The following is a 14,096-nucleotide window of genomic DNA, read 5'->3' as shown; positions in this document are numbered from 1 at the left end:
CAGAGACGACGCTGCATCCGCTGCATCATTTAATTTGGGTGATTTAGGACAATACTTTCTTTACGTAACTGTATATGTCATGCTCTAGTGCTACAACATGAACTTATCTCAATTATTGTGTAAAACAATCCGTCTTGCTCCTTATTTTCCTTCTGTAATAATATCTCACCCCAACTGAAGATATGACACCAAAGCCATGCTTATCCGAATACTTGGTCAAAAATCTCTATTTTTATGAGTGAAAATGAACCTTAACTTTCCTGCAATTAGACTATCACAATTAATTACTGAAGATATGGAAGCCATAGGAGATTCTAAGTGCCTGAAAAGGAATTTCTTGGAATCAAAATACCATGTCAACTCCCTGGTCAACTCAACTTGTATCTGCTGGAACCATGTCCCTGCAAACCCTGCCCTAGCATAGGGAATATACTTCTTTTCTTCCAAAAAAAATCATATTCATTTATTCATTTTACATGATTTAAATGATCAAAAGGTTAACAAGCAAATCATCCACAAATAGTATATATATATTGTCTTTTTAGACTGTAAACCAAAGACTAGTCTTTTAACTGACGTGAACTACTTTCAGAAGACAATAGTGTCTGAAACAAAGGGGGAAAACCTATTAAACAAATAAAGGAAATATGGTTCCTGACCTACAGATAGTTTTCTATAATAAAAATGTATTATTTTACTCATCTAACATGCATGTGTATAGACAACCACAGAATACACATTTATCATGAAAAAAACTGCCCTGATAAAAAGCAACAGCTGAGAAGGCAGAATTAAGCTGATTTTGTATTGGCTAATCTTGACCTTCCCATTAACTTCCTCTGAGCAAGCATGACTTAACCACATTTAATAGATGGTTACTCAAATAAATGTAACCATCAGTGTCATCCATTTCTCAGTTTAATAAAACAATTACATCATACCAGTCATAAATGTTTCACTCCCCCAAACCGCCACAAGCGTAAGGAATCCTATTTTATCACTTTCTTGCAGAACAAAGATATTTATACAAAGATACAGTCCCCCCCATTGTGGGGAGATGGGCGGTGATATAAATTTAAATAATAAATAAGTAAATACATTTCCAAGGTAAAATAATTACTCTTCAGCTCAGTGCAAATGCCCCTTCTCTTCCCTTCCCTTCCTGTAATGGAAGCTTGCAGCTTCCAGCAATGTCTTTATTTAGAAAAAATCCAAACATGCATACTTGGGTACTAGGACTTCAAATGAAGAAATCTCCTATCATAGCAACTGCCTCTATCCTAGGTAGCTACCCCATAACTGGTTCTGTCGTCCTTTCAGCTTACTTCCATTCTATTTATGTGATGTATCTTTTATTATTTAAAATAATAATCATGAAATGCTGTTATCAGTACAACAGCAATAGAAAAGGCATAATGCTTCCCATAAAACTTTAAGAAGGAATAGATAATACGGTTTCTTCAGCAACCCTAAAAAGACTGATATGCTACTTTTCTCTCAGAAATAAGTTAGGAAATCTAGGGTTTTGGTGTGGGTTGGGTTTTTTTTTTTTTTTTGGCCATATTGGAAGTATAAGTGTGATCAACGTGTAAATTTAACTGATAAAACTATGTTATCCTAAAAAACAAGCCCACAAGGGCTGTCAAGGTCATTTAATAAGCACTAAATCAGGATCTGCTGCATCAAAATATACACATCAAGTTAGCTGTTTTGACAATTAATGCAGCCTGCAATTACACACATTATGTTAGTTTATTTTGGTGTTCTTTTAATACAATTACAAACACAAAACATACATGGAACACCCACACTGAATATGTGGAAAGACTCCAAAAGTGTGTGCGGAGGGAGAGGAAGGTTACATACTTTTTAGATGAATGGCATTTCCTACAATGTTTTCGAAAGAATAAACAACATACTTGCTCCAGCAGGGCTGGAACAATAAATTAAAGAATTCTGTTTACATTGTGCATTTGTTTCTTAAATGTACTATTTCATTAGCATCCACATGAAGTGTTAAAAGGAAGTTCAGCACCACATGAAACTTTCATTTTATTCACAGATGCACATATTTAACATAAAGTCCACATCGCCTCCTAAGTGCCTGAACGCAGCCTATGAGTAGGCTTTGCAAGTCAGTATCTGGGAAGTGCTGCATGCAGGAGATGATAAACTCCAGATCTAAGGTTCTATGAGTACTGAAAACATTTTTAAACAGGAGACTTAAAGCTGATTTACTTTTATTAGGAGTTAATTTAAACAAAGCACTATAGCAGGACACGGAAAACCAGTACCTTCACTGTTACAGTATCTCTGTATATACCCAAGGTACACTGTTTGGTGAATACAGACCACACTTTAAAAGTTTATGTAGAAGGTCTTCTGACTAATACTCAGAACTTCCAGAAGAAAAAGCATTTTGCCATATTATCCACCACGCTGGATAATAAAGACCAGTATCTTATTTGGTTCTTCAAGCACTCAGTCTTTTGGAAGGGATTCTCAATACCAGCAAAATGAGGAAAAAGAGAGCAACTTGGTGGCATCTTTTGACTTGGGCCAGATTAGTTTCTCCCATTTGATAATTTGGTTGACTGCAGCCTCAAATTAACTGGCCAAGTAGCCTAAGAAAATGTAATGCTGTTCTATTTAAAAGTAACTGAAGTTCATATTGTGACAAATCTGCCCTGGTTTAAGGAACGGAATAGCCCATAAGAGATGATGGATTCTTCCATTGCTACTCCTGAGCAGCAGAGACTTAAGGTACAGTATGTTCCGTATAATTCTGGTTGCAACTTATTGTTTTCAAGACCAGCAGCCACTGGGCCTTTCATGAATTTATCCAGTCCCCTTGAAATATCATCAAAATTGTGGGCCATTATAACATCCAATAGCAGCAAATTTCACTGATGTTCATGTATCAGTTAAGGATTTTATTTTTTAAATGAGTCCAGAACCTCCGTCTTCAGTGTTACTGGATGACCCCAATTTCTAACATTGTGTGTGAGGGGGAAAAAAGCCTCTGTTCACATTTTCTATTCCATGCACCTCTAATGTTTTCCTAAGCTACTTCTCTGTAGGCTAAAAAGTCCCAAATGTTTTAACTTTTCATCATGGCATGCTGTTTCATTTCTGCACCTCTTTCACCTTTAAAATCATTTCATTTGGAATGTGGTGAGTGAAACTGCACAATGGATTTAAATGAGGGCAAAATTATACTGGAAGTTATTTTCAGCCTGTCAACAACTCCACCACTGAATCTTGCAGCACAGCAAGATGGGTTGCTAAAATGTCTAGATAATATATTTGCTAGCAAAGCAACCAAAACAGAGCCAGTACCTATATGCAGATTCATGTAACCAGTCAGAAATGGAGATCAGTCATAACTACTTGGAGAAGATGCATCTTTATGGTTGAGAAATTGCAAAGCAATGAGTTATCCCACAGAATGTTTGAAGGGCATGAAATAAATATATAATGAAGAATTCTGTGTAGCTTCGAATGTAGGTAATATATTAACTGTTCTCTTTTTTCCAAACTAGAAACCAAGATAGCATTAAATAGATGTAATTATAATACAGTCCAGGTGGATTTTGTTTATTGATTCTTTGGGTATATAACTTTTGGTAGGTCTCCCAGAAACTATTCACATTTGCTGTTATTGTGCCATCTGTCTGATGCTTCCCTGATTTTCCATCTACCTCCTACCTCTCTATTATTTATGGCTAAAACAAAAATTTTTCATCTTTTGCCTTTATATAAACATTAAAAAAATTAAAAATTATTGTCCCATGTGGCATTACTTGGAAGTCACTTTATCAGTAAATTCAAACCATGAAAACACCCTACAGGCCCATCTACATGTCCTATTTGCTGTGGCATGAGGATGCCCTTCTAACCATTCATAATTTTTTTCTAAGTAATTTTATTTAAGATTATAATTACAATAGTAAAAACCAATACAAACTAAAAGAAAGATAGAAAAATAGAAAGAGTAAAATGTGCAAAGGGAAAAAAAGGAAAGACGTAAGGAATAGAAAGAAAAAAGAAAAAGAGAAGTAAGAATATAGTAAGGGGGAAAAAAGAAAAATATAAAGAAGTGAATTCCAACCTCCTCTTAAATTACAACAACTGATCTCTTCTTCCCATATCCCATCTCTTATCTATAAACAAATCCTTAAAGCATCGTAATTTAACAACATATCTATCTTAACTTTGATCAAATAAACCAACTTTATATTCCTTCCTTTTACTTCTAACAATCTTAATCTTTACTCCATTCAAATAATGTCCTAGAACTTGATTTCTTTTCATTTCTTCTTTGTCCCTTGTCATGCGATTCTTCAAAGCTTTAACAAGTCTCTTTTGCAAGTCCAATATAGAAAAAATATCCAGGTCATTCTCTTGGTTTATTGTTTGTATGTCCCTTTTAATTATTAAAGCATCAGCTGGTTTCTTTCGTATGTCCAGTGTAACATCTTTTTCCATGTCATTCTTGTAGTCGGTCATTTGTAAATTCACTTTCAACTCAGTCTCTGTCTTGTCAGGTAAAACTTGTTCCTTTTCCATAACATCTTTTAGACACAGTCCATCTATAGAGGCAGACACTCTTAAAATTAATTTCTGGGTCCATTGTTAAAAAAATATCCTTCAATATGGAAACGTCTTTCCATGTTAAATTCTTAACATGCTATATCATGCAAGATTGGTCTCTAGATAACGGTAAAGACTGATTGAAGATATTTCACTAGATGCTCAGAAGCAAGGTGGTCTATGGCCTAATGATAGAACTGAACCAGAAGGCTGTTCTCAGACTGACTGCATAGACTCTGTAGCCCTTCTTACTGAATCACAGGTATTTTCCTATATGTCTTCTTTACTTTTGCTTGGTTTTTTTTTTAACTTGATGTGTCAATCTTACTGTGTAAAGTTTCTGGAGTCACTCATCCTAGAGGCAATATACAAGTGGATGAGTAGATTGATAGTCTAGTTTCTGTACAGAAAATTTGTGCACTGTAATACACAGCAATTAAAGCCATTATACACTAGTCTGTTTCTTTCCATTTGAGTTAACTTATATTTGTCTATTCTCTTTATAGTTTTGGAATGCGCCTGATCTATGTTGACACAGTGGTCCTCTTTAGGGTGAGAACCACTGCTTCCTGTCTTGCCAACTTCACTCCTTACATACATATTGTCCTATGATAAGCTATACCCAATACAATACTCTCAATATGTGCTGGGGCAGCAAACCCAAGACTTCTGAAGCTACTGGTAATATTACAAATTGCAGATTGAATACATGGAGAGTTTTCCAAGTTGGGGAAGGCTGACTTATAACCGGGAACCTATACAGCTAAGAACTGCAGTGGAGATATGAATATCTCACTTTATAATCTTAGAAGGTTTGGGAAGGAATGTTTCCCACAAACATTCAATGCCTAAACCCACAATATAAGACAAAGCATCATTCCTACATATGTGGTGCCTTTCCCAAAGATTGTCACAGTTTTAAGTGATGAGACTTAAAATATGTACAAGCCAGATTTTTACCCTGCAGTTTCTTGGGTTTAGAAATGCTACAGAACAAACCCTAAAAGTTTTCCCATCCTATTGCATGGTAATCTCTTCCCAAAAAAGAATGACAACATAGACTAGCTTTCTGAAGCAATTTAAAAATAAAATATATTGAAATTGAGTTAGCTGAGTTAATTTAGAAAAGGTACACAGAAATTTATGAAGTGAAAAAAAGGTATTTGTGTAAAAGTATTCACTGTCGCTAAATTAACTACATCAAAACAAACTTGATTTCACTTTTTGCTACTACATATTGTGATCTTACCTTTTTATCACAAGCTGTAAAAACTTGTGTGAGCCTTTCACTAAGCAGATTGCCTCTTGCCTGAAGCCAGAGAGGTTAATGTCATTGATGCTGACAATCTCATCTCCAGCCAGTAATTTATCAACAGCTGCAGCTTTGCTACCTTCTTCAATCTGAAAAATATAAATGAGAAAAAAATTGACAACTCTGTTTACATATTTTATTTAAAAGCACTTATATTCTGCCTGTCCAGCTTATAGAAATAAATAGAATGACTTAACAGCAGTGTAAAAGAAGCATTTAAAAACAAAACACACACGCACCCACACACACACAAAAGAAGGAAGAAAAGGCATCCAAACAGCTGATCTGGAAGTTACCAAGGCACAGTGGTTAAATTTTCTTGTCCAGAAGATGGTCCCTTGTAACACCATGGAAAGATGGTAAAACTCACATCCAGTTACTATCTCCACCTGAATATTAGGTAGCAATTCCAAACTTAAGATACTACAAATCTCCGCTTCTACCACAGAAAGATGGACATTCATCCCAAAATAAATATTCTCACAAACCACACTGCACTTCTCTTATTGGAATTAAGCATCAATCTGATCACTAACTGATCAAAATACTATACGCTGTCCATCACAGATATCAAAATGCTGATGTTCCATGTAAGGAGAGCATGAATTCCTGAAGCCAAGTCCTCGTTCATCAGGTGAGTTTGGCAATTGCTGCAGCAGCCAGAGCTGGCGAAGATCTCTCTAGCCTGGCCTCCACCTGCTATTTAAGTAGGAGCTGTGAGTCTAGAAGGACCCTACTGGAACCTACTCTTTTACAGGTAATGCTTGCACATTCCGAGACAGCACTGGTGTCGACAAAAAAATCCAGCACTCAGAATACATGATGAATACTCCTTAATCTCACAACACATGGACAGACTTAACCATACTTTCAACTGGGAAAGTTGAAGCATCCTAAACCAAGACAAATCCAAAAATGCTAGAGAATTCCTGGAAGCCTGGCACTCAGACTAAGCAGCCATCAACAAACGAATAGAGGTAAACAACATTTACATACTGTTCAAAAGAGGACAATAGAAAAGTCAAAAGACGAGAACACCTCCTCGCCAGCAATCAACACCCACATATGCAAAGATTAACACCAGAATTAACACCAGATGAACAATCAAACAGCACAATATACCCTAATCAAGGAACTATTAACTCAGTCAATCAACCAAGCAGCAAACAACAGCCCAATCAAGGAACTCCAAGGAGAGGACAACACCTCCACCAACACAAGCTGGACAGTATATAGAGCAAGGCCCACTCCCTGTTCACACTGAAGAGGTTGCCTAGCCTGGCAATGAAACATCTGTAAGAAAACAACGCTCAGAGAGCACCAAGGACTCCACAAAACGCAGTTTATTGGACTTCATTGTAACAAACTATATTATTATTATTGTAGTAACTATGTTGCATACTTTTTTCAATAAGAAGACGTTTCAGATACAATTCTATATGGTAGGGGTTCCTAAACCTTTTGCTATCACACCTCCCTTTAGTGTAAAATTAATGTAACCTCTCCTAAAAATCCAAACACCAAAATGAGCAGTGAAAATAATACAATGAAACTTTGGGAAAGGTGGATTTATTGTAATAATGTAACTAAAAGGTTATTTACACCTTCCATGGACTCTGCACCTTCCCAAGGGAGGTACACCTCACAGTTTGGGAAACACTGCTATATGGAGAGAAATGACATCTTGAATAATACAAGGAAATGCATTTAAGGTTTTAGTTCTCTAAAGAAACCTTTACAGGAAAAAGGAATGCAACAGAGACATTTACCCATTTCCTACTAGTCCTTGTGTCATTTACATTATTATGTTTTTCAATTGCTTCTGATAATTTTTTGCTCCATCCTTATCCACATCATATTACATATACTGTATATTTGCCTGAAAGAGGGTGGGTGGATCTCTTTACTGCCATACACCTTAACAAAGGCTGTTGCACAATTTCCTTTTGGAATTTAACAGTAAATACAGAATTTCAGGTTAAGTAAAATATGTTCCTTCTTAATATTTACCAAACACACCAAGAAAGAACATCTGAAGGCAGAAACAAATCAAAGCAAAAGCAAAAAGCAAAAAACCAAGTTACCAACTACAACCTCTTTTTGTTTAATAGAACAGAAAGTGAAATTTCAGTAAGCTTAGATGAAAACATGAAGAACTGTACTATAGTTACTAAACTGTAGTAACTGTAGGTTAGACAGAACCAGCTGTTCCACACTTTCTTAAATTATCCATTGTAGAAATGCTCTGATTTAGGTAAAAAAGAACCCCAATTTCTATAACCTATGTATGCATATAATATGGAAGAAAACTCACAAAACCCAGAGAATGGTTAAAGAGTACAAGAGTTAAGTTACATGGCTCTTAAAAGAGAAGTCTATTCATAATATACTGAAAACTTGCACACTTGTCAACATCTCACACAATTAAAAGTCTGAAATACATAATTTATTTTGCATACTGTTTTTAGAAATTGTATTTAATTGTGATTGCAAAATATTATTTTATATATGCAAAGTGTAATTAATTAATACATTTAACAAGTCAACCAAAAGGTTCTTATATCACTTTCCACAATTCCTACAAATTTACTTTAAAACTGCTGGCAATGCTGCCCTCATGATCAGTGAGAAGCTCATGTTAACTCGAAATTATTGAGAGATTTCACAAGATTTCAGGATTCTTGCATGAGATTGTGTGAGATATTCAAGGTGACATAATGGCATCTATCATCAACCTAAAAGATTAACCCATATGTATACTGCTTTTAAGAAAATTAAGGTATAATTGTATTAAGTTATAATATAATTTACCTCTCCGTTCTATTATCTGTTATAAATAAATAGTATACTAGTTGTTATATTTTTAAACACTTGTATCTCAAGTTTTCTTCTAGGAAAAGCAAATAACTACACTAATTATACCTGAAAATATTAGCAAGCACAAACAAGAACTCAATTAATTATATATTTAGTCTTCAAGTTTGAGACATTTGTGGCAGGTCTTATAAGGGCCTTTTGAGATCTCAATATGATTAACAATTTCAACACTTATTGACATATACTTAGGACTGAAAATCTGATATCCTTAAAGTGAAAGGTCCTTCACAGCTCTCCTCCAAATCCTTTCTAACTGATCAACATCCTAACCTACTGATGCATAAAACTGAATTATTCATTTGGACAAAAAAAAAATCACTCCATGCAACAAAAACCAATGCCCTTTTTTGTTTTAAGTGCAAACTATATAACCACCTCAAAATAGTATAGAATGTAGTTTTAAAATCAAAGTCAGCTTTCTGGACTTCTGGGGAAGAAATGGCGAACTGAAGACAGCTCTGCTAAAAGTGGAGCTTACGACTGCAGCAGGACAGAGAGCTGCTGAATAGACTGGCTCTTCATAATTCTTCTCTGGACAAGGAGAGGACTTGAGATCACCCACAAGTGCTCCAGACAGTTGTTCCTTGTGAGGAGACTGCAAGAGAGCAGTCCCTGATGGGCTTAGAGCTCTGGGAGGCAAAGAAATATCCATCTTGCTCAAACTGTAGTCGGCACCTTTAAAAGGACACTAAGTTTGCATAATTCCTTTTCTAATCACTTCTGGAAATTGACTGTTAATTGCTTTTCAGGTATTAGGAACCTTTGGATTGACAAGTTTTATAGCACTGGGTGAGTTTCCCTCAATCCTTATGGAAAGAAGTTTTAAATATAAGTTTAAGGACTTAAAAATATTTTTGAAATAAACAGCAAAATAGGGATTAAAACTTTGATTTTAGAAAGTTACAAATAGACTAAGGTCCAGATAAAATTGAGATAGGATTTTGGAATTAATTATAAAAAACCTTCCTGTGGGAAAATGCTTTTGTTTTGAATTCTTTAAAAAAAATAAGTTAGATAAGACTTTAAAAATTGGACACTGGAGGAAACCAGAAAGAACTAAAGATTACAATTAAAGAAGAACACTTAAATTCAACTTACTAATACAGAATGAAGCAAAATATTTTAACATTGAACATATTGAAGGATATTTTTGAACAATGGACCCATAAGTTAACCTTAATAGTGTCTACTTCTATAGATAGACTGTGTTTAAAAGATGTTATGAAAGAGGAACAAGTTTTACCTGACAAGATTGAGACTGATTTGAAAGTGAATTTAAAAATGACAGGTTACAAGAATGATGCGGAAAAAGATGTTACACTGGACATACGAAAGAAACTGGCTGTCTTAATAATTAGAAGGTATGCAAATAACAATCCAAGGGAGTGACCTGGATAATTTTCCTATATTGGATTTACAAAAGAGGTTTATTAAAGCTTTGAACAATTTTGTGAGAAGGGACAAAGAAAAAATGAAAAGAAATAAAGTTCTATGACAGTTGAATGGAATAAAGATCAAGATTGTTAGAAGTAAGGAAGGAATATAAAGTTGGTTTATTTGATCAGAGCTAAATAGAAATGTTGTTATTTCTGGAAACCTTAATGGACTTTTGATGACATTAGGAGTGAAATGATGAGGCTTTAAGGATTTGTTTATAGATAAGAGATGGGATATGGGAAGGCTTCCAGTGGGGGACATGGTGAACTGAATAGCTGTGTCCATGGGCTCTGCGGACAGAACTGATAACACAGCAGTTTTTCCGGGCTCAGGCAGGTTTTTCTTGAAGTCCAGGAGCATTTTCACAGACTAGAAAATGCTTGGAATTACCCCATTTGTTCTCCAGAATGGTGACTTGCAGCCTGAGGATCGCAAACAGCATTCACGCTAATCAGGTAAGAGCTGTAGGGAGACAGTGATGCCATCATTTCCAAGCTGTGCTGTAGCCTTAAAGGGACACTAAGACCGGACATCCCATTTCTAAATCACTCAGTTTTTATCTTTTTAAGTTTATGTACCCTAAGAGAGGCTTTTTATGGTAAGGAGAAGCAAACTGTCTTGGTGTTATTTCTGGGATTAATTTTCTTTTCTTTTTTTAAAAATCTTTTAAAGTTTTGGCTTGTTTCCATCCAATATTGAGGAGGAGCAAAAGTAAACGTTTGTCTCCCTGTTATTATTTCTGTACTGAATTTGAAGATTTTAATATTCTCCTACACGTTGAATTTGCTGTTTTGAATCTTCAGTTTTCTGCTGCTATTTTTCCCCTGGGCAACTACATCTTATCAGCCTTTTACTTATGTAAAAGTTCCAGAAATTTTCTATTACATTTTAATTTCCCTGGTTAAGTATTTAGGGGGTGCCATAATTCACTGCGTGAGACATGGAAGATTTTAAGCAGACTTTTTCAGAGTTCCACTGAGACCTCAAATAGATTCTCTCCGATTCTTGTCAAGTCATTATGGAAGATATTTGGGACATTGTTGAAAATATCAGCTTTGAAATGTGGCATCTGGCTGGGGATGTCATGAAAGGAATTGAAGACCTTAACAACGATACAAATGCTTTTACTAACAGTGAGATTGAGGCTTTTGGTGAAATGCCAGATGACTGGCTGGCTGACTTGACAAAATTAAAAGGACAGACTATAGGAGAAATTGCTGTTCTGATGGAATATTATGGAAACAAAGGGGTTGTTATCTATGGGAGGTTTCCTGCTAAGAAGTTGGAATATTTAAGGGGGAAAGTTGGGCTGCTTGATCTTTTTGTGAAAAATGTCCTGTGCATATTCTGGAAATATGTGAATGCTTTGGTTTATTTTGAAGTGCGGTAAGGGTTTAAGAATGTTTTATTTGGATTGCTTTTAAGGCTTGTTTGATGATGTTATTCTTTAATGATTTGGATTGAAACTAATAAGATAAATAATAAATGTTTGGTTTTAGGTTTAATATGATTAAGACTGTAATAACTGTAGTATTATTAATCATAAGAGTAGAAAATTTATATGCTTTTTTTAGTTTGATCTTTATTATAGTAGACAGAAATGTATAGAATAGTGGTAAGGTAAAGGTTTCCCTTGACGTAAAGTCCAGTCGTGTCCGACTCTAGGGGGCGGTGCTCATCTCCGTTTCAAAGCCTTGGAGCCGGCATTGTCCATAGGACACTTCCGGGTCATGTGGCCAGCATGACTCACGGAACGCCGTTACCTTCCCGCCGAAGCGGTACCAATTAATCTACTCACATTTGCATGTTTTCGAACTGCTTGGTGTGCAGGAGCTGGGACGAGCAACGGGAGCTCACCCCGCCGCGCGGTTTCGAACCGCCGACCTTCCGATCGACAGCTCAGCGGTTTAACCCACAGCGCCACCGCGTCCCCCTAGAATAGTGGTAGGAAGTAATTAAATAAGTGTTTTTTGGGGAGAGGTTGTTTAGGTGGTCTATATATTTTCTTTTCTTTTAATATAAGGGGAGGGAGCAATTGTATTTAGTGATCTTTACAATGTGCTAATGGAAAGATTTATAGAAATAATGTGATTTTGGTTTAATATAGTGTAAGGGATTGATTATGGGAAATCTGTATATTCTTGCCCTTAAAGGTTGGAAGTCTCCTTTTTATGTAATCTTTAAAAAATCTTTTTTCATCTTATGTTTTCTCACTTTTTTAGGGTGTTTTTTTTTTGGTAGTTTTATCTTTGTTCTAAACTTAATAAACTTTCTTGTATTTTAAGGGGGGTGATAAGTTACTACAATTGTTCATACCTGTTGTGATAAAGGGGGAAGTAGTATTTCTCTCTCTCTCCCTCTGTCTCTATAGTCTTTACTACATTCTTATTTTTTTCTTGGACATGGAAATTCCCAGTATAAATTCACATTGAATTACAGATTTACTGATATACACACAGTGAGATACAAGCAGTGACCATTAGTTATTGATCAAATTAATGCTGCCTTATTTGTACAAAGCTTTCTACTAGCTTGCTCATGGCTGTCTTTTACATCTTTAGTCTTAATCCAACATTACACTGTTTCCTTAAGTCATTTTTTAATTTACCATTTCATACAAGACTGTACATTGGAAAACTCTGAGTATGACAGGGTGTGAACTCACTTGAATCCATATATGAGAGTTCACTGCTGTTTATTAAAATGGCTAACACTGATCTAAAGCTTTTAATCACTCATCACGCTCAATATGACATGATATGTACCAGGAAGCTCATTTTTGAAACAGAACAGTATCAAAGCACTATAAACCCTGAAACATACTGGTGGGGGGGGGGGGTTGGTAATCCCCCTCCAGAAAAAAACTTCATTAAAGAACAGTGCAGGACACTCCAAGAATAGTTACAAATCTATTTTCTAGAGCTGATAACACTCAAGGAATGGGAGGAAAAGGAATCATGACTGCAGAATTAAACAGATGAAAGACTGATAGAGATTCTGCAGTCTCAAAAGACAGAAAAAGATCCATTAGCTTATCAGCTTTCATTGGTTAAGCAAAAATGTCCACATTCCTTTAAAGACACCTGTATAAACAAACAGGCTGTTTCAGACATTATCTGGTGTCATGTGGAATGGTGACTTTGTATCAGGTTATTGCCCTTGGAGAATTAACATTTTTCTTTTCAATAATGCCTTGTACAGGAAAAAAAAGCTTTAGTTGTCAGCATTTCTTTGTTATCACACATAAATGACCTCATCTCTCCTTCCTTAATATTTTTTACCAACTAAAAACAGATTTAGGACACCTGGCCTAAACTTTATTTGTTTCAATGGACAAAATCTAGATCATTCTTCCCGCTGGCTCCTTTTCTGATGAGCTCCAGTTCCCAGAATTGGCTTTGGCCATACTAGCTGGAAATTTTAAGAATTAAGTCCTAACATATTCAGATATCAGGAACAGGGAAGGTTGCTTTAAATCATTACTCCCACCTTGTGAGAACGGATAGCTTATTTAGGTGGCATACTGACAAGATGGACAAGAATTAAAGCACATTGTAAATTGTACAAAACAGGAATTACAGTTTCCTTTTAAAGCCTAATTTGTATGCAGTTGAGAGAGATCACAGTTGATGTCTTTAGCCAAAAGAAGGGGGGGGGGGGGAGCTTCATACTTGTAGTACCTGGAGCAAGAGTGGAATACCATTTGGTATTTTATTTATTTATTTATTTTATTATTATCCCTCCTTTTATTATTTTTACAAATAACTCAAGGCAGCGAACATACCAAATACTCCTTCCTCCTCCTATTTTCCCCACAACCACCACCCTGTGAGGTGAGTTGGGCTGAGAGTGAGTGACTGGCCCAAGGTCACACAGC

At 35.7% G+C, this 14,096-nt stretch overlaps 1 protein-coding gene across 2 annotated transcripts in view; it reads right to left on the bottom strand.

Annotated features, from left to right (window-relative positions):
• SHROOM2 (shroom family member 2) overlaps window positions 1–14,096 on the bottom strand; it is a 106,021-nt gene that overhangs the window by 48,854 nt on the left and 43,071 nt on the right. For both annotated transcript variants that reach the window (XM_063305078.1, XM_063305076.1), the window contains exon 2: window positions 5,843–5,994. In XM_063305078.1, the coding sequence (XP_063161148.1) occupies window positions 5,843–5,994 (152 nt within the window). The remainder of the gene's footprint in view (window positions 1–5,842; window positions 5,995–14,096) is intronic.

This window comes from Candoia aspera, chromosome 5 (genome assembly GCF_035149785.1).
Source record: "Candoia aspera isolate rCanAsp1 chromosome 5, rCanAsp1.hap2, whole genome shotgun sequence".
Taxonomy (NCBI): Eukaryota; Metazoa; Chordata; class Lepidosauria; order Squamata; family Boidae; genus Candoia; species Candoia aspera.
This window is presented reverse-complemented; position numbering and strand designations above follow the sequence as displayed.